Source organism: Plectropomus leopardus, chromosome 2, assembly GCF_008729295.1.
Source record: "Plectropomus leopardus isolate mb chromosome 2, YSFRI_Pleo_2.0, whole genome shotgun sequence".
Lineage (NCBI taxonomy): Eukaryota > Metazoa > Chordata > Actinopteri > Perciformes > Serranidae > Plectropomus > Plectropomus leopardus.
In genome coordinates, this window is record NC_056464.1 from 23487087 (window position 1) to 23508241 (window position 21155).

Consider the following 21155-nt stretch of genomic DNA (forward strand, 5'->3'; position numbering starts at 1 on the left):
GAGGAACTTTCTTTGAAATTTCTTCATATACATTTTGGAAAGTTTTGCTGAAAATTATAGGTCAACATTTCAAAAATGCAGATTATTACATTCTCAAAATGATGACCTGTTTTTACATCGAAGGACAATCCATCATGCCAGAATTAATTTTGTAACCATCTAATTTTCATCAAATTTTGGATTTAAACACATTAAAGAAGTAGCTTTAAACTCTAATTTAGTGAAAGTAAAAATGATGAAAGCTCTGTCACACATCAGTTTTCTTCCTTCTGTCTCTCAGACGGTCGTTTGGACACGCTGAGACCTTGAATAATCTAAGTTGATGAGGCAGTTAGTTGCGAATGGTTTTTCCAGGAACGGTGGGGATGATTAATCAGCGCCGGCCTCTTCACACGCACATATTACAAGGTTAATCTCTCCATTGATTACAGCAGCACAATAAACCAATACTTCACTGCCGATTTTCTCTCTTCTCACGTACGAATGTGCATGTTTGTTTCTTTATGTGATGCCGTCGTAGATTCACGAGGATGATGAACGACCGCTGATACCATCTTTCTACCACACCCATTACCCCATATTGAAAAAATAAATCACGTTTAGCACATTAGATTCACATTTATTGACAAAAACATTTTTCAAAAGTTTTTGTTTCTACAGCAAAGACTATTTTCACAGAAAGTATTAAAAACAATGTGTAAAGGGCATAAATATACATTCTGGCGTCTGCTGACCGACGTCTACAATCTTCACCACAAAGGACATTGATGAAGACAAAAAGAGGTCCACAACCACACTTGGATCACGACAAACGTTCCTGTGACCGTCCTTCATTTAGTGTCTCTGGGTGATCGCATAGATAACACTGTTAGAGATATCTTCACCCAAATGACGCTTTTTCTGTCACACAAAAACACTTTCACGTATGTACAAACAGAAAGCTGACGTTAGTGTCTTATGCCCCCCCGTTTTGGGGACTCCACATCATGTTGTGTGTTTACACAATACACGTCCATGTGCGCTGCTCCTCGGGGTGTTTGGCCTCACGCTGCTCGCCCTCTGGGATGCTGCTTCAGAGGTGACCTAGTTCTCCTGATTGTCAGCAGAAGGCAGTTTCATCAGCTCGCTTTGTGCCGAGGCACTGAACTGTGCCTGGGACCCTGGGACAGGCCAATTGGACTTGTGTAATGAAGCTCATCACACACATGCATGCACACACACACACACACACACAAACACACCGCTGCTGTCGTCAGGGCGGCCATTTATTACCTCCTCCTTTATCAAAGAAATGTGATTCTGATGCATGCACCACAACCGCCATTATGGTCCATTACTGGGAGGTGACAGAGATGGAGCAGAGGGTGTTGATAGATGCCGGCTGTCATTACTCCATCTATTGAGCGGAGAGTGGCGAGACACTTCCCACAAAATGGCCGCGGAGCACCAACATGGCTCCGGCTGTGAGGAGTAAATGATTCACATCTGACGATTGGCGCAAAAATGTTAAACACATTCTTTTGCTGCTTGCGTGTTTGGAATACCTCCAGTGGCCTCACAATCAAAACAGGCGGACTGCAGCGGCTCTCCGCAGCAGAGAGCGTGAGTGAATATTTACACATGACATCTATGTCGCTGTACTGTTCAGATCGTAAAGAGATCTGTCAGAAAAACAACTCGGCATCAAGACATATGTACAAGAACACTGCAGGGACCCACACTGAGTATGGGCGACTTCACAAACTGTTACACTGAACGCAGCAACTTATCCTACAGTCTCTCTAGCCTACACAACACTCATCAAATACAGAAGCACAACGGCAACAATACATTTATATAAATAACAATAATAATCCCAGCAAACCCCCATGAGTCACTCCAGCACTTTCAGCTCCATTCATGCGTTTAAAAATGAAGACCAGCTTCACTGTGTGTCCTTAACAACTCCCTTTAGAGGTGCAATAACTGTCCTTGAGGTTGTGACACCAAATCCCTTGGTATCAAAAAAAAAAAAGTCTCTTTGAGCTTCTGTAAAGGTCAGGGGTCCTTGGAAGTCCATGGATTTTTTTATAAGGCCCAGGAGATCGCAGGGTTTCACACATAACAAGAAATCGGTTCGTCTGAGTCTCTTTCCCTCTTTGAATGGCACAGACGAAAGAATGGAGTCGATACAGAGAAAAATCCTCCGCCTTTGTTTGGTTTCTGATCAAAATGTCTGAGCTGGAAAACGGTCAGTGGAGAGACAAAAAGCAGATGAGAGGGTGAGGGAGAACTGGTTGATTAACGGATTGATCAGATTCCAACTGTTTGTTTACAAAGAGCTGAAATCCCGCTTCGCTTCCAGGTTGGCTTCGGATCCAATAGATCTCAGTTTTCAATATGTTTCCTCTCGTTTTTAATCATCAGGGGTTCAAAAAAAAGCAGGACATGATACCAGAGTTTTCTGTCCATATCCAAAGATAAATGAATATACAGCCACTGTGTTTACATGCACTTAAGTGACCGGGTTTCAGCTTTCTACAGCAGGCTGATTCATTTAATTTCGTTTTGACGAGAAACCTTGTTTCCGTGACTGGAGTAGTGGGGCTTAGAAAGATCTGGTTTCCCCATTTAGCTCTTCTGAAGAATTCGAAATCTCCAGACCAGCTACTGAGTGGACTTCGTCATGGAATCTTATGTTTCCAAATTCAATAATGAACTTTTCATTTCCAAATAATGTTTTTTTCTCTCATATAAAACATGTTCAAAATATACTGTCCAGTGCAGGTTTACACAACAGTTTAGCCAAAAATATGGTTGTAAAGCTCCTGTACCATGTTTCAGCTTCATGCAAAACACTGACCACATTTACATGCACAAAATATTCTGATGTTTGCCCTTTTTCCGAAAAACACAATATTCCTACTTAGCTGTTAACATGGCTAATGAAAGAGAATATTGCACTAATATTCCTGTTTACACGCTGCCATGCATATTTGGATTAACATTTCAAACATGTCGTTTATCACAATACCATCATGGCAAAATATAGTTAAGTGGAATGACTGGAGCTACTTGTCTTTTTGCTTCTTAGCATCAAAATAGGTATTCCAGCAGTAGTGGGCTTGTTTGACGGTGGGAACACATGAAAGGAGAACATATTCCTTTAAGCACCTTGTTGAACAGGTCGGTGTTGCAATATTTACGCTTACCCGAAAACCTGTTATATCAAAGTCCTGTATACATTAAAACTAGGTGTGTTTCTCCTTCTTTCCAGAAATTTGGGCTTTTCTTTTGGGGGTGCATTTCTGCATCTGCCTTAAAAACTGTTTGCAAGTTGGTTTATGTGCAACGCACAGAGCAGACAAGAGGCCATGTGTCGCAAACTGCAGTAAAAAGCCCAATTGAGACACATATTTTGTACAGGCTGTATACTTGTCTAAAACAGCTGTTCCCAACTGGTGGGTCGCAGTCCAAAAATGGGTCACTTGTCCGAATGGACTGCAAGTGACTCGCGAACATGTTAAGTTTGTAAAACACACTTTATTTTGAATTTCCAGCAAAGGGCTTTTTTTTTTGAAGTGGCATTTCTTGCTGTTCAGCAGCTTTTTTATTGCCTTGTTCTTGGTGTTTTTTGGCCTTTTAACATGCTGTGTCTTTGCAGTGTCTTTATGTCACTGGCCTTAAAAAGAAAAAGATTTGTACTTTTTTAGTTGCAGTGCTATTTATTCACCAAGTTTTATGTAATTGCATTTTTATGCAATTGCACTTGCAATATGTTTTATTTTATTGTGTCCTAAGCCCACATGTTGTATAAAGTTTGTGAAATCAAATTGAATATGTGTAATTTACCTTATGTGTAGACCCTGAAGTAATTACTAAGGAGAAATCTGGACCCCGTGGTTGGACCAGTTGGGACCCGCTGGATTTTCTTAAAACCTGAATAACAGTGATATATCTCACATGTAGAAAATGCTACTTTATGAAAACAGCTTAATTCAGATTATGTGAACAGAATATGCTGCTAACACGACTCGCATCAGTTTCAGAACACTGTCGTATCCGGAACAATAGTGGAATATTAGTGTGCCTGTAAACGTCGTCACTGATGAATGAAACCCCCGGTATGAAAACACATTGTCTGTCTGGCCTGAGGAGTGGGTGAGACCTGAACTCTCTGTAGCCAGAGGTGCTCTGCATCCCCATCTGCTCGCTCATGGTTGGAGATGATTGCTCAAAAGAAAAGATGGCGAACCAAACTGCCCAGCCGCTCTCCCTCTCTCGTCTCTCTTTTCTGTGCAGCAGGTTCTCTGTCGGAAGTAATGAGCCACGTCAGCTGCGTTCTGCTCGCAGCGTCGCAGCCCCACCGGTAACGCAGGAGAGGGATGATGGAGTGAAAAGAGGAGGAAAGACGGAGAGAAAGGTGGAGGGAAATAGAAAGAGGGCAAAGTGTGTTTATCTGATCATAGACAGATTTTTCGGCTCTGCTCCTGGCAGATTCTCCATCTATCTGTTTCTGCGTCCACCATCTGTCCATCTGTCTCCTTCTCCCTTGTTGATCCGAGGATGAAAAGGACAAGAAGAAGAGAGGGCTGCACGGATTTGATCTTTTTTTTTTTAGGCTCTGCCTTTGTCCTTCTTCAGCAACCTGTTCCCCGATCTGTTCGTCCATCTTTCACAGCCCTCTGCTGGCATTGGGTTTCAGCTTGATGACCCACTCCCCTCCCGAGTTACTGTTGTACAGATCCAGAAGGTGCGTGTCGGGGTCCAGGCAGTGCTCACCTGCAGAGAACAAACACAAGCAATTATGAACAGCTCTCATTGTTTAAATTTTAAATATATAAACAAATGTAGGGGTTGATTTAACATCGATTGTTTGAGCCATTCAAAGTATGAAAATTGTAAAGAAAAATAAAGAAAAGTCAAGCCCAGAGTCTGACTTGACAAATATTTAACCAAATTGAGATTACAGTTGTATAAAACTGACACAGGCAGCAAATAATCGTAACTGAGAAGCTATAACTTGTTGGTTTTTTTTGCTTGAAAATGACAATTATCAAAATACTCTTTAATAGTTTTTGTCACTTAACTATTAGAATTAATTGCCCAATTGTTTTCGGCTCCGATATTAATTCAGTGCTTGTGATTTTGTCAGTACTGTGATCATGAATCACTAGTACCAGGTACTAACATGTAGATTCAGAAGTTTCACGTTAGTAATCTGAACCGACTGAACACGTTTTCTGTTCTCCGGCGAGCGCACAGACGTGTGTAATAAGCATTTGTCTGCTCTGATAACTGCAGATGCACTGCTCGTGTCTCTTTGGCGCTCGCACAGCTCATTACATAAGACCTCGCTATCCTCATCAGCTCAATGAGCAGAAAGACATGCAAATGTCAGCACCGCTCTGACCACAGAGAATGCTTAACAGACACTTCAAACTTACCGATGTTTCCTCCCACTTCGTACAGGGCGCAGTCTGGATACGCCACCGAGCCGTTTCTGTTGAGACACGTAATACTTATGTAGCAAACCTTTTTTCATAAAGTTAAATAAATCACATAATGTGTTTTTTTGAAAGCAAATATTCATCAAGTGACACCATAACTACAACTTAATAAAAAGCTTAAACTTAACAGCTGTGCACATTAAAATTTGAAGGTCCAGTGTATAGGATTTAGGGGGAAATAATAATAATTATGTTTTCGTTTGTGCTTTTGTTACCTAAAAATGAGCCACGCAGGGAGCATGTCCTCGTAACAGAGTTTCTACAGTAGCCCAGAATGGACAAGCCAAACAACAGCTCTAGAAAGGGCCATTCGTTTTGCATTTTTGCATTTTCACATTTTTGCACCAACCAACATAGTTAGCAGCCCAACAGCAATGAGCCAAATAGAGTTGGAAAAACACTATTTCTTTAATGTGAAACTGCTTTTTTCAGTGATTTTACCAGGTTTAATCAGCGGGTCTGTTTGTTTTGGAGAAAAAGGGACCTCTACAGATAATTCAGCTCCTGGTAAAAAACCTCCTGAACAACACTGAAGAAATCCAAACCAGGAGTTCACGCGTGGCACATGTGAGAAGTTTCAGCTGATTATAATCTGCAGTCCTTAACACTTTATGCCACCAGATCCTACTCTGTGCTCCTTTAAGAGATATCAGCCTGCACAGTGGTCAGTTAGACTCGTACCTTCGCATTTTGCCCTTTCCATTGTCTGGGCTGCGGAGAGACTGGCGCTGAAACTGGGCGAGCAGGTCTGAGGCTCGGGAGTTGATGTTGAGCTGGAACTCCATGGTGCCGCTCACCAGATCTCCGACCTGGATCTTCACAGTACGGCACAGCTGCAGGGCAAAAAAAAAAAAAAAAGGCACAAGGAATATTTATCACCCAATTACCATTTGATATTAAAACAATGATGTTTCCACACCAAACTCCTCATTACATTTGACAGCATGAGTGCATGCAGCCTCAACTGTGATAACACAGTGTAATTAGTTTGTGAGGAGCTTTGTTTGCATAGTAAGAGCAATGCTAACAAATGACTCAGTTGAAGGCCTTGTAAGTATTTAGCGTGCGTAAAAGGATTGTTAACCAGCTCATCACCTCTGAGGCGTTTTTATCAGGTTTGTCGCGGCTGTCTGTGTGGATCTTCCTCAGCAGGTTCTTGATGCGGCGATCGTAGAACTGGTAACGCCGGTTACTGTTCTCATTCAGCTTACGCACCTGGCTCATGAGGAAATTTGGTATCTGAGGATAAAATGAAACATGAGGCAACATTTGTGATTTCCATGCCAAGAAATGCACACAATTTTTACAATTCCACTTCTTTGCAGAGCTTTTAGCCCGAAGAAACAAATAAGGGAAATTTGTAGTGAAATTCTATTTCCAAAGTCAAGAGTGAAGTCAAATTTAATGACAGCTTTGACTGATATTGAACTTCCAACTTTCTGTGTGATAACAGGAATACAAAATGGCAAGTTTTTATAATGAATATTGTTTTTACCTCGTCCACCCTGCAAAACTGTATCAAAACATGCGTTTACAAACTCTCACATGCCGCAAATACAAGTCTCATTTATTCAGTCGTGTGCTGACTGCTTCCCAAACTGTGGCAGAAGAAACGGTCAGCATTTTCGGATTCTTCCTTAGCCATAAAGGCATGCAAGAAAAGCATTTTCTTCACAAATTCACCATAACACAGGATGAGTAACTGATAAACATATAGAGTTAGAAGTATTCTGACAGACAGAAAAATTGGTTATTAAGCACGTATATAAAACGTGAAGTGGCTGCTCTGAATAATCACTTTTATATCTCATGTTTCTGCAGTAAAATGTCGAGTGTGTGGGCGGTCGTACCGTCCAGAGCAGATCCTGGTAGCGGATGAGGAGCCTCATGACATCGGCTGCTTTCTCGGCATGTCCTTTCTCTGCCCCTTCAGTCAGTCTGCTGGGGACGGCCTTGTGGAGAAAGAGGTTTGGAGCCATGATGGTTGCTACGGCCCACAGGTTCATCCTGTTTCTCTTCTCTCTGGAAACCACCTTACTGAGGAACTCGAGGAGCGCCTGGAGGACACACAGATGAAGATAGGTACATGAAATCAAAAGCATTCAGACATTTTTTGGAATTGATTTTTATCACATTAGATGTAACTTTGCAGCTAAACAACTCAGTTTTATAGTCGACAGGCGCTCGCTCACTTTCAGCTGAACAGTGTGTAAATGCTGAGAGGCCACTTACACCAAAGCACAAAAGTGAATTATCACAGTGACTGAATCATCCGTAACACCTCTGCTGAGAAGTATGTTAATGCACAGTAAGTTTCAGCTGCCTCCACTGGAGTCAAAGTAATTAGTTCAGGTGGGTTTTATGCTCCTGGATGCTATAAGCGGAGCTGACTGCACACTTGTGTCGGTGAAAGTGAGTCATGGTTAATGCAAGCTGTTGTATAACAGAGCTGAGGGTTTATAATGTGGATAAGAGCAGAACAACATAGTAATGCATTATGAAACTGAGTCTTGGTCTGTCAAGTGACATAAAAGTATAAACTGAGATGAATTTCTGACAACCTTGAATATATACTCTGCAGTATTTCCTGAAAAACAATGTACAACACACTAGAGGTGTGTGGCAGTGTGTTTATCTGCGGAGACTCTGCTCTCTTTCTGTATGTTCTTATTTTCTTCTTCTGCGCTGTGTCTGGGACGTTCCTGGGCACAGCATGCAGGTGAGGACGGGCCTTTATTAATTAACTCTTTGAAACCTGGAGCTTCATCACTTTTCTTGTGCTGCTTTCAGAAGCCTTTCATAAGTATTTGAACCTTTAAACCCTGAGCAAATTGGTGCAGTTTCTTTTAAAAACGTTGGGAAAAGTCAATGAGCAACTTAATAATAAATGTTTCACAAATTGCAAGAAATTTGTAGATGAAGAAAATTTTTTTTTAAAAAAGCTAGGGAAAAATGTCTAGGGGAAAAAAGCTAGGAAAAAACTAAAATTATCATAATTACATTTTTAAAATTATGATGGAAAATTCTTATAATTTTTAGGCACTTTTACATGTTATTTTCTTTCTTTTTTTAACTTTATTGTTTTTATAACTCAGTTGCAGATCATTTTTTTTCACTAATTTCTTGATCACTTTGGGCACATTTCTTCTTTCATTGCTCATTGCCTTCTTACTATGATTTGAAAGAAACTGAGTCATTTTGCTCAGGTTTCTAAGGGTTAAAAGGTAGTGACCAAGCAGTACACACCCAAGAGGAACCATAAAAACCGTGGACACGGGGCAAAAAAAAAAAAAAAACGCAAATGCATCGGAGGCAAAACGCCAAGCAGACAAAGCTCATTCCAAAACGAGTGAATCTGGGGCTGGCCTCTACTTTTACTGGTGTTTCACTGTTTACAAACAGTAACCGAGAATTTTTCTATTGTATACCTTTAGGAAGAGTGTCATTTATGTATTCTGTAAAAACCCTGTAATGTTTTGACACTTGAAGATGAAAGAAAACTTTTAAAACTTGATTCTCATGAAACAATAAGTGTTTGCATGGTGGAGGAGGTATCCAGATCCTTTACTTACAAAAAAGTAGCAATACCACACTGTTAAAATACTAATGTAAGTTAAGTACAACTCTGTATTAAGTGTAGTTTAAGTCCAGTTTAAGTTCTCAGAAACTGTCATATAGACTCTCTCACTGGGACAGAGCCTTCGTTGGTGTCATTGGAAACACCTGTTGCTCCAACTATGACAACTCAAAACGTCAGCTGTGAGGCCTGTTAGACTGCATTATGTTAGGTGTACCTCATAAATTCACAACTGGATGTATTATATCATTGGGTTATTACTACTGTTGCACAAATGTGCAAAAAGGCTTTTTGCTATTGTAGTTTATGAAACTGAAGCTCTTTTTTGAATATTTTATATACTGCTGGATGTTTAAATCTACAGCAATGCATCACAGTTTCAATGCTTTTGTCTGTTTTGTGTGTAAACACTTAATTTTTAAAGTAACTACAGCTGGGAGATTAATGTAGCAGAGTAAAAAAGTACAATCTTTCCCTCTGAAATGAAGTGGAGTAGAGGCATAACTGGAGATACTCATATATATTGTATAGGGTGTAAGTATAATGCGTGTAAGTAAGTGTTCAGGTACACTCCACCTCTGGACGTGCAAATACAGTAAAAAGCTGCAGGGATCACTGCATCCTGATAGTGGCAACTGGTTTCATGTTTACACAATGTTTAACAAAGCAGGCAAAAAATCTGATAGCTTGATGTCATGCCACAAGATATTGCGCGCGTGTGTGTGTGTGTGTGTGTGTTTACCTTCAGTGTGTTCCTGTTGGGTTCAGGCAGCAGCAGGATGAGCAGGTTCAACATGTGGAGTTTCTGCCTTAGTTCTGTGATGTCTGAAGGAGGAGGGAGCAAAGGTAAGACAAGTTTAACACATACGCACACACACACAAACACACGCCCTCTTCATTTCCTCTTTGTTTGGCTGAGAGTAATGGGATATCTAAAGATTAATGGCATTGTGACAGTTGGTCATTAGGTTTGTTAGCTTATGTCTCTGTGGTCACACGTCATTCATCACTTTGCACCGATCCTCCTCACAAACTGCACGTCAGTGAGTCATCAATCAGGTCGCATTAATATCAGTGCATTCTTTTATTAAGGCGAGACTGATGTGAAAATAGCAGATCTTTTACAGCTGCTTTGTCACAGTGCAGAGACACCTCTCAAGAGGCTATCAACTTGTTCATCTTAATGTTGGTTTTTTCTCAGCCGGAGCAGAAAGGAAGCATCGCGGTGAAGAGACTCGGGTAATTATGATGTGAACCCTGCTGAGCTGTCTGGAAAAATGGGCAGCAGATAGTTGAAGTCACGTAGAGGAAGAGAAGAGGGATTACTGTGTGTGCCTGATTTATGGAGTAAATATGCAACTCAGCAGATAAGAAAACACACAATAGAGTCAGTCACTTCAGAAACACACCCAGCTGCGTACTGATACACTGTGTGATATATCACAGGTCATTATGTAACTATAACGAAGGAGCAGTTTACTTTATGATGTGTGCAGAAACTGAAAGATGTTTAATCCAAACATCAGGCATTTGTCTTGTATCTCTGGAGAACAGCCTTTCCCAGATCTCCTAAATACAATGGCTGTATAAATGTGACCTAACACTCATTTGCACTTTCTGTTTGACAGGATTCAAAATGTAACGCACTGACCTCTGACAGCGCTGAAGGTGTTGAGGTACTCGGCGGTGAGCAGTGGAGCAGGCAGCTCCCGGATGAACTTCTTGAGCAGCGCGGCGGCGTCGTTTGGACTCACGTCGTCCCAGCTGACCTGCCCCGAGTAGAAGTTGGTCTCCAAGTTCTGCTGCAGCTGCTGCAGGGTGAAAATAATGAGACGAACTGCATGAGCACAGGTGAACTGTCAGTGTCTTAACTAGGGCTGACACGATATCAGATTTTCACAACACAATGAGTGTGGCCAAGAGTTGACAATAATGATTTTATCTTAACATCTATAAATACTAATGCTATCAATTAAATTAATCTTTAACCTTGTAACCATTGTGCGTTTTTGCTCCGTTTTTCGGCAAGATTTACACCGAAAATCTGAGTGTTTGGAGAAAGCCTGTAACTATAACAGTACAAATCATACAAAAAAAGAAATTACACGTAATGTATAGTAAAAAGGCAACTTTTGGAGGAGGGAAACAAAGCGGAAACGGAAAGAAACTGAAATTATTTAGGAGGCGCAGGATTATTTACACAGTATGTGTATTATTAAAATGATGTAAATATCTCATGGTAATACCAGTATAAAGCGACATCTCTAGTCTCAACACCTACTTCCCAGAAATTAAAATATCAGGTAATTTATAATCAGTAAGTTAATTTTGTATTATATTTTATTCCATTACTATTAAAACAGAAATTTTCTTTTGTGTGAATTGTGTCTGATCTTGAAGGTCAGTCATGGCTAATGAATAATGGCTGCCTGTATTTCATGCACAAAGTTTCCAGTGTTCATAAATGTTACATTTTCAGTGACAGTTATTTTGGATTATAAAGATATGGAGAGTTGTTTTGTCACTCACAGAGCTGACATGACTCTGGAGCAGCTATTTAAAACTCATTACAATCAAATTAACTCTTGATGACTGTGGATGCTACAAACGCAGGCAGCATGAGGTCACAGATAATTACGTGTTGGTGTTATCTGTCTCTATTTGTGCCTTAGACGTTTATAAGAGTACATAAGCACCATTATCTCGTGCTACTGGAGCCTCGTTACAGAAAAATATTCTAACTGCTTGTTGAAACCTAACTTAAGTTTAAAAGTAGGAAAAATCCTGTCTTATTCTACCTTAGACCTCCTATCTAAACTCAAGAAGTCCGAACTATATCGAACTAATTTGATTCTTCGTTTGGCACTCGTCCTGTCATGCCTGTGTCTTTGATTAGACTGTACTGGTAGGCAGCTGGAGATGGACAGTCCATAATACCACAGCTCTCACTTGTCATTAGCTTGCTAGCTGGGTATCATGGATTTAAAAAAAAAGACTGCCATTCAGTTCAGAGGCACTGATCATGTCGGTGGATGGGAGGAAACCTCTCCTTTTTGGCGAAGTTTTCTTATCTATTTGAATCAATTACTTATTTATTCATCGATTTAATTATTTATTAAATTGTGAATAGTCTTAGTCATGCAGTTTGATTAGCTTTTCAATCATTAAGCTATATTTTGGTGTTCATGTAGATCCCCACCTTTATTGTCATTGCTGTACAGACACATTTTTGACGGTTATTTTGAATTAAGACAGGCTCTCTGCCATCCTTATTTAGGATTCCTAACTTCAGAAATCACTTCATAAAGATGGTTCTGTAATAGATAAATTTCTATTGCTAAGATGAGTTAGAATTTTGTCCTCAATGCAGTTAGGAAATACGTTTCTGTAATACCAAAAATCCTTAATGTTATCCTAAGCTAAAATAAGACAGGACTTCAAACTGAGCCCCTGATTCTTATTTTACAGCCTGTTGCCATTAGAGGCAGCTATCGGTTTCTTGTTCCTTACAAAAATACTAAAATAGTTCAGGGAGGATTTTGATCTTTGGATTAAGAGCAGAGACTGCTGTTGTTTCCTGTGTCTATTTGTGAATGTAAAATCAAGTAAAAGGTACTATCACATCTATAGTGCAGTGATAGTTGAACTATTGTCAAACATGTAACATATACAAACATTTCTTTGATATTGGTATTTTAATTTAGTAAAAAAATAGTTTGAGGAACAAAAAATACCTTTTTAACGGTGTTATATTTCTGTCCATCAAATAATTATTGTTGTCAAATCCATTATCAGGTATATAATTGATCTATCCTTCTGTCCTTGTTTTGCTGAATGGCGCCCTCTTCTGCCGCCTTAGTGTAATTGATTCAACATCTGCCGTGCACGAGCTGAATTAAATACAGCATCTGAAGGTGAATCTGGCAGCTGAAAAAACATTATTGATTTCATCTTATTGGACTTTTCTTAATGTCAACAATAGTTAAAGTCATTGTTTGATTTTCTTCATTGCTGTTTATTCACTTCTGACATTTAACTGTGTCAATATTCCCGCTGCCCTTAATGTCATTGAACTTTTTTTTTGTTCATTTGCTTTAAACATAAGATTACCAAAAAGGACAAGTTGTGAGGTAAAATATTTTGGTGCAGTGGCAGCTTTGTGTGACAGACATAATGTATGGATCCAAATACTGTACCTTGATTCTGGACTGAGATCCTGGAACCCGCAGGATCCCCTCTGAGTCGATTCCTTTCTTTTCTAAAAACGACAACAACTGCAGAGAGAGAGAGAGAGGAAGGAGAGAGAGACATCAGCTGAGAGTCAGGCATCAGCAGATAAGAATCTCTTGCTCACCTCTGCTGGTTATTCTCAGTAATTGCTGCTACATGCAGGGTGTGGTCAAAGCATTTCACATTCAGAGGACACTGAGGTTGTTTCATGTGCTCACAGCAGAAGACGTGGTGTGTGTGTTCAACAAAGGCAAAAATGTGCTGAACATGCTGAGCAAAATATGGTCAAAAAGCTGCAAATATTAATCTTGTGTGAGACCAGGGGAGCAAAACAGACCTGGTGCATTAAAGGCCTATTCAAAAACTCTGATGACTTTAGACACTGTTAAGATCACTGGCTGAATTAACACCTTAACAACCCACATAATACGTTTTTCCACCATCTTTTCCTCAGTTAAAGGGTTTTTTTGGGGGGACTTTTTCCTTATCCACTGTAAGGGTCCAAGGACAGAGGGATGCTGTAAAGCCCTCTGAGGCAAATTGTGATTTGTCATGATGGGCTATATATTTAAAACTGACTTGACAAAATTTAGGATGTACATGTGAGTCTTTTAAATGCAGGAAAAAAAAAAGTAGGTGAGAGACTTCTTTCCCATGGCCAAGTCAAGTGTGTCTTTCTGTTTTGTTTTGTTTTTTTTTACAGTTGTGTCATGTTTACGTCACAAATGTGGCAGTAAACAGTAGAAAGCAGGATGGAGGCAAGTGAAAATGTTACAGTGGTCACTTCTTTTTTGAAACTGTAACATCTCAGAATTTAACGATGGTTGCGTGGGAAAAGCGGCTAAAATTAATTTGTTTCATGTTTCTATCATTTGCGTTCTGAGTCAATCAGAGATGGAGCCAATAAATACCCAAGACTACTGCAGAGTCATTTGTCCCGGGAGTGAATGCCAATTGTAACCTTTTCCACTAAAGACAAAAGTCAGATTTTTGGTGGTTTTGGGGGTTTTGTCTAATAGGAAGGCTTTTTAGTACAGAAATTATCTGGCACCACTAAGATCATACAAGAAGTACTAACAGTTATCTTCTTTATACAGTTCTTTCTTTCACTTTTTTTGGGTCACATATCAGAGATATCTGTCAAGTTCTTACCGCCTGCAGGTAGAGAGGAGTCGAGGTGTTGGGCTTGACTTTCTGATCGTTCTCCAGCAGTGTGGCCAGCGGCACCCCGTAGAGCGGGCTCTCTGTGAAAGACGTGAGTTGTCATTTAAATGTTCTTTACCTTACATTACATAATTTACATGTTGCATAAGGGAGATATATTACTCTCTCTCTGTGTGTGTGTGTGCGTGCGTGCGTGCGTGCGTGCGTGCGTGCGTGCGTGCGTCCCTACATCCATATTGCCAAGTCATCGTTCAAGTATTCCTGTGTATGTGAGCATGTCGACATACCACAGTAATTGCAGTGTGTCAAACTGGTGAACCATAAAAGGCTGATTGATAAATTACCAAAGACTATTTCAACATAGTTTAGTCAGGAGAGAAATGAGTACTATGTAAAATATTTAGTGAAGAGGCAGGAGGGAATTTAAAATTAAATTCCAGACTGCAGGCAAACTGGTGAAAGTGTCTGCAGACGTTAGAGAGCTGAGAGTTTGTGCAGAACTGGAGCTGCAGACAACCAGTCGGGTGTCAGTTTGAGTCATTGTTTTCCTTTAATTTATTTGGCTCACAATCAGACACAAAGTATGAGAACAGAAAAGAAAAATAAACACTGCACAGTTAAAATGTTACTGTCTAAAAAAATATTTACAAGCCTTCTACAGTATGCCAGTTTTCTTGTGTGTGTGTGTTTGTAAAGCGCTGTGTGTGCTGCCATACCTGGGATTTTCCTCTTGCCCATTTTGTGCCTTTTGACCTCCAGCTCTAAGAGGTCGCACAGCGCCGTCATGTCGATGAGAGCCAGCTGACGCACCTTCTTCATGTCAGAGTGGGAGAGATCCTGTATGCGAGTCACTCCAAGACGGCACTTGGGGCAGATCACCCGCTGAGAAGGTGAGAGGGACAGTGAGGAGATGGAGAGAGGAGGTGAGAAGATACAAAACATACAAAACAAAAATATAGAGGAAGACAAAATGGGATAAAGAACAGAGGGAGAAAAGAGAAGTTGTGTCACTTTATGTCCCTCGATTAATGCTTTTAAGTAAATGTGGAAACAGTATCTATGCATGCATAATTAACTCATTTAGAAACCTCTAATTCTTTGCTGCTGCTGAGGAAGCTTATTCAGTCTGAAATAGAAAAATAAATCTGCTGTGACACAACAACTCTCCTTTTGTTTAGGGCTAATTCCCTCATTCCTTTATTGTGCGTAACCCTGTTATCTAACTAACAGCAGGGCCGATTAGAATGGGCTTACAATAACATTTTGTGTGTGTATTAACAGGTTTACATGAAAATGACCCCAAATAATCCAGTCCAAACTTAAACTGAAATAAACTGTGATTTCTGTAAAATATTTGGTGAAAATGTCAAGTGGCCTGAAGTTCTCAATTACTGAGATTTATTTTTTTATCCATTACCAAAGATGTAATTCCATCCTGGTACACAAACTGCTAATTGACTATTTATCATGTGTGTACCTTCTGTTGCCATAAACTGTGTCATTATTTTCATGTCCTGTTTTATGTAATTACATGTACAGATGTACTTTCTCACCCAACAAAAGACATTTAAGAAACGCATGCCAGTATTTCCCCTTTATGCCCCATTTGCAAATTGCCTTCCCATTGAGTGATCTTAATGGGACGTTTACAAAGTTCTCCTTTCTAAATTACATGTTACAACTTCCCGCAGTTTTCCTGAAGGCAGCGGGACGTACAGTCACGAGAGGAGGAGAGGGGAAAGTGTTTTGGTGCTTACGGGCAGGGTGCCGTCCTCTTTCCTGCGCTGGCTGTTGTTCTGCGGGAGTTTGGCCTGTTTGAGGAAGATGACGGCCTGTTCGCAGTAAGCCACGTCGGTTATGAGGAATTCCTCTTTGGGAGCGCCTCGCTGATGCTCCGCCATCACAGCTGAGCAGGTAACAAACACACACACACAAATCTATTAGTTCACTTGAGGAAGTAGAGAGGTCAAAAAAAAAAAAAAAGAAAATTGAGTGCGCGTAAGAGAACAAGAGGAAGAAAAAAGTGTACAAACATGAGGAAATGTACTGTCACGCTTTCTTTATCTTATATCTCACTCTTCCCCAGAAGAGAACATCTTACTTATCTTGTATCACAACAGAAACCTAATTCATAATCATTGAGAATTGGCTGGTGAGCGCTGTGAGGACGGGGACTTTCTCTAGCAGCTGCATGAAGACACGGGGAGTTACCGGGGGATTAATGTGAACCAATTAGGAGACAGATAACAAGGCGGTGGCCTGATCCTGACACACAATCCCTCATCACGACCTCACAAAGCCGCTGCTCACCTGACTTCTTCAGGTGCCTTTTTAAAGACGTTTAAGATGTTAAAACCGTGGGGAGTTTGCTAGATGATACAACGGTCAAAGTGCACGAGTGGTTCGATTTACGAGCGAACATTCACTTCTTTGTCATTACGTTTAGTTACTGGCAAGTTTAAATTTTTATCTGCTGAAACAGTGTGTATCTGTTACCTGATAGTGGTGTTTTTGGAACTGACGCCATGCTGTTTTGGGCCGAATCTTCACTGTGCTGGGACTCAGGAGGCAGGAGGGTCTGGTGAAAGAGAGCATTTATTGGCACGTCACATACACGTATACACTTTTTGTAGTAAAATATGTCAGTCCTGTGATATTTTCTCCCCCACTGGGAATAGAGGGAGTGTTTGTATATTGTCCACTGAGCAGATGGAGACGGATACAAAGAGTGTTTCCTTTGACAGAGGACTGATTAGGATCAGAGGAACAGTGTCTCTGTTCTCTCTCTCAGGGCTGCTCAGACAGACAACATGGACAAAGCATGGCCTTTACATGTGATTTGCCTTTATTGTCACAGGTCAGCCCCCCACAGACAGCCTCTGCTCGCCGTAAACTCGAGTAACAGAGTGGCAGCTTTCCTGAGAATGGAAATGTAGGTGATTCATTTGTTCAAGAAAGGCTGAGTTTATATAGGTGTACGGACTCCATTAAAGCAGATGTGTACATCAGTGGTTTGCAGCAACCTCTAAAATTCTCCAAAGAACGATTTAAAGTGTTCATCACATACACAATACTATTTTTTAAAGAAAAAAATGTGTAAGGAAAGAAAAGATAGACTATATGAAACTTTCAGGGAGAATCTGTCTCTGTGTTAAAGGTGACTTATTGGTACGGCTCTTCATTCTTTTCTATTGATTATTATTTTCTTTGGTTTATATATATTTTGAGAAACGGGCAGGAATAATAACATTTTCAGTCACGTTAACACGTATTGGAGCTGTTGAAAATCTTATTCCGATTGTTGTGCATTAACATGACCAGACCAAATAAAAGTGACATGAAATGAAAATTTATATATACGGTACATATACAAGAAGTCATGTGCATGTCTGCATGACACTCTGCATTATGTACTGCATTTATATTTAGCGCCCCATCAATTACAGCATGAAGATGCTTTTTTACCTCCTGCAGGATGTCAGAGGTCACATTCCTTCAGGGATTCAGTGATTTAAGTGGCTCAAAAAGGGTATTTCAAAGTCCTGACCTGAGTGATTGGGGAGTTGAAGATGTCGCGAACGTCACGCGGCGCTGGTTTGTTCCTCTTGCGGAGGGAAAGCGTGTAGGAATCCAGTCGGCGCTGCACGGCTTCGGCCTGCGTCCGGGTCAGAGTGGACAGTAGCACCGCGTTGTCTACATCCTCACTGTCTTCGCTGATAAGGGTCGACAATCCAGCATCAGCCAACCACTGCTCCTCCTGTTCGCCCTCTGGGACAAATCATACAACAGACAGGCAGCATGTAAATACACAGAAACAACAGTAACAAAATCTAGATATAATGCAATTTAAAACGCAGAAATTTACCATGAAAAATGATCATTTGGATGTGCAGTAATGTAGAATATATTGTCGAAATGACTGGACTGGGGTCGTGCAGTAAGTCCCTCCTCAGTCTATATCAGCTGCCAGCTAGTTTCAAACCAGCAATTTACTAAATTAAATCTTAAAGGTGCACTTCACCCCAAAATCCAAAGTCATATTTTCCCTCTTCCCTGTAGTGCTGTTAATCAATCTAGATTGATTTGTTGTCACCGTGAAGAAGGAAGCATGCTTCTACTCATGGACAAGAGGCTCATGTCATAGTGCCGGATGTAAACTGTAATGACGTCCTCCTTGGCTGGCTCTGTGAGCGAGCAGTAGATGCAAGTTTCCCTCTACAGTTGGCTGGTGTGGTTCGGTAGAAAGAAAATAGTTCCTACATGAACCTGCTGAGAGTGAGTAGCTTTTATGCAGTTAAGAATAAGTGGAAAATACATTATTAGGTTAACCTTTTGGGTAATTTAGCAAAATGTGGTCAAAAGTTCTGTCATAAGAGGCATATTTTGCCCAAGTGTCAGGTCAGATGTGTCAGCCATCATATCTCATCTTATCTCCTTAGCTGCTCACCCTTAATCGGTCGTTTGTTAGTGTTAGCCTTTTCGGTTAATTCAGTTAGCAGCAGTTACACCTGGCAGTTAATGAGTGTAGAAGTTTAGCAACAACTAATCTCTCTTTGTGTAAATCTCCACTTTGTAATAACCAGTTTAAGTCTGAACTCATGAAGAGCTGCTGCAAACCGACACTTGGAAACTAAATACTGTTAGCTGTTTGAATTCACAAAAGAGGAACATAAAATGTTTTACCCTCTTCAAATACTAATGAGGCGCACACACACATACACATCTTCACACCAAAATCCAGACTTCAGAGGGTTTAATCATTAATAAGAAATGAATTTCAAACAGTGTCAGTTTAACATACAAAGGGTAGAATTAACACAATCAGATCATTTGAATGGATCTAATAAAAAGAGCATCCCCCTCTTGAATGGCTTGTGCACATAAAATGCTCCCTGCCACAAAGTGTTTTATAGGGTTGCCATGGTGATGAGCACTTCGTTGCTGGATGGGAGACACCCGATATGTTGCCATGGCGAATGAATCATTTCATGGAGGATATCGGTAGCAGCTATGTTAAACACTGTTGGTTTGTAAATCTACCACACAGAATCACAATGACTTCCATCTGAGCTCTTTCTATTCAGTCTGAATCTATCTGGATTTACGGTCTTTACCTTCTGACTGTCTCGAGTCTCTTCTGGTGCAGTCAAGGTCTGTGTAGCCACTCCCCTGTCGGATGGTCTCCACCTCACTCCAAAATGAGTCAAGGCAGAGTTTGTCGGGGTGCTGCTCCTGATCCTGGGAGGATGGTGTGTGCGTGCTGTGTGTGTGCTCAGCGGCTGCCTGGTCCTGCGGGCTGGCCCAGGGCTCCACGCTCATCTCGGTGGGGCTGGGATTTCTGGCACAGACATACACACACGTAAAGAAATCGCACGCATGCATGCAAACAAACGAGCAGAAACACAAAGACGCATACAAACACAGGAGGAATGGAGACTGGAGCGATGCGGGGAGGGTGACTCAGCCGGGTGAGCCCAGAGAGATGGAGAGACAAAAGGAGCGGGATGGAGGGAGGGCCGGAGTGAGGAGAGAGACGGCGAGAGCGGACACAAAGGGGGGTCTCTATTGTTCTTGCAAAATGTGGCCTGGAGGCTGAGTACCCTGTAGATCCACTAGATGTCACTGTAATAATGTGAGATCTGTTTCCTGTGGGTCCCACCCCTTCATATACTGCAGCAGATACAGGACTAGAACCCACTAACAATGGAAGCCAGCAAAATAAAATTTAATTAATTAAAATAAATAATCAGAGAGCCAAATAGGAACAAAAAAAACTGCATCCAGCGATTCCTGTGTGGAGGGTACTGTTCTCCAACAAACAATTGGACACACTCAGCTGCAGATACACTCCAACCCTCAGGCACTGTAATGTGACTTGGTGATCTCAGACGCAGGAAGTGGTCATCTGAGTCACCCCGTCGGTGTGCGGCTCAGTCACATTCCTTTAGTCAGCAAATCTCAAGTGACATGCCAAACCACACTGGTCCACATGTGAGGAATGCCAGATGGCTTATCATGCCAGCATGAGTGACGAGAGACAATGAAATGATAGTTGTTCAATGTGTCAGAGCCCTAAATAGATGTCATACTTTCAGCTGTGCTTATCAAGAAGTTTTCCGATGAATGCGACACACCAACTGCGTGTCAGCTGAAGCCAGATCAGATTTGTTCCTGATCAATGGTTTGATGTGCTAAACCAGTTTCAGGCCGTCTTGGAGCCGGGGTGGGGGGAGGGGGGGGGCTGTGATGTCAGGAGTTAAGAGTTTCAGTAGATACTTTCATTCAGTCTTTTTAAAGACATAGAAATTACAAAATAAATAGACAAAAAATTAATTTCTGTGTAGGGTCATATATGAGATAATGCCCAGTGAGACTATGAAGCACAAAACAATGCCAGTATATGTGATTGGGGAAAAAAAAAGAGTGAGCAGTTCCGTGTGAAAAGAATCACCGTCTTTATATGCAGGTGTGTCATTAACCCCTAAAAACTCCATCATAACTACTTCTCCATTAAGGTCTGTAAAAAAAACAGTATCATTTGTCAAAGAAAAACGGTTCATGCTAATTTTTTACTGGTCTTTAAATTCAGCCCAGTCGCCAAAAGAAAATATTGGCATTTTACATTTCACACAAACATATTGTTTCTAGATTGATGTAGTATGTGAGCTGATTTTATCTCCGGAGGGTAGAGGGTA

General features: G+C 40.9%; 1 protein-coding gene across 4 annotated transcripts in view; it reads right to left on the bottom strand.

Moving 5' to 3' along the window:
* Positions 1–3738: 3738 nt before the first annotated feature.
* Positions 3739–21155, bottom strand: part of LOC121957073 (rho GTPase-activating protein 40) — a 28709-nt gene continuing 11292 nt past the window's right edge. For 3 of the 4 annotated variants that reach the window (XM_042505609.1, XM_042505594.1, XM_042505586.1), the window contains 14 exons: positions 19575–19798; positions 18008–18228; positions 16957–17038; positions 16218–16366; positions 15177–15342; positions 14449–14540; positions 13263–13340; positions 10718–10877; positions 9809–9891; positions 7340–7546; positions 6585–6728; positions 6171–6322; positions 5427–5482; positions 3739–4761 (listed from right to left, as the gene is read on the bottom strand). In XM_042505609.1, coding sequence (XP_042361543.1) covers positions 4655–4761; positions 5427–5482; positions 6171–6322; positions 6585–6728; positions 7340–7546; positions 9809–9891; positions 10718–10877; positions 13263–13340; positions 14449–14540; positions 15177–15342; positions 16218–16366; positions 16957–17038; positions 18008–18228; positions 19575–19779 — 1902 coding nt within the window. In that variant the 5' untranslated portion in view covers positions 19780–19798 and the 3' untranslated portion in view covers positions 3739–4654. Of the gene's footprint in view, positions 4762–5426; positions 5483–6170; positions 6323–6584; positions 6729–7339; positions 7547–9808; positions 9892–10717; positions 10878–13262; positions 13341–14448; positions 14541–15176; positions 15343–16217; positions 16367–16956; positions 17039–18007; positions 18229–19574; positions 19799–19876; positions 20222–21155 lie in introns of those variants that run through there. The other variant, XM_042505601.1, reaches the window with a different exon arrangement.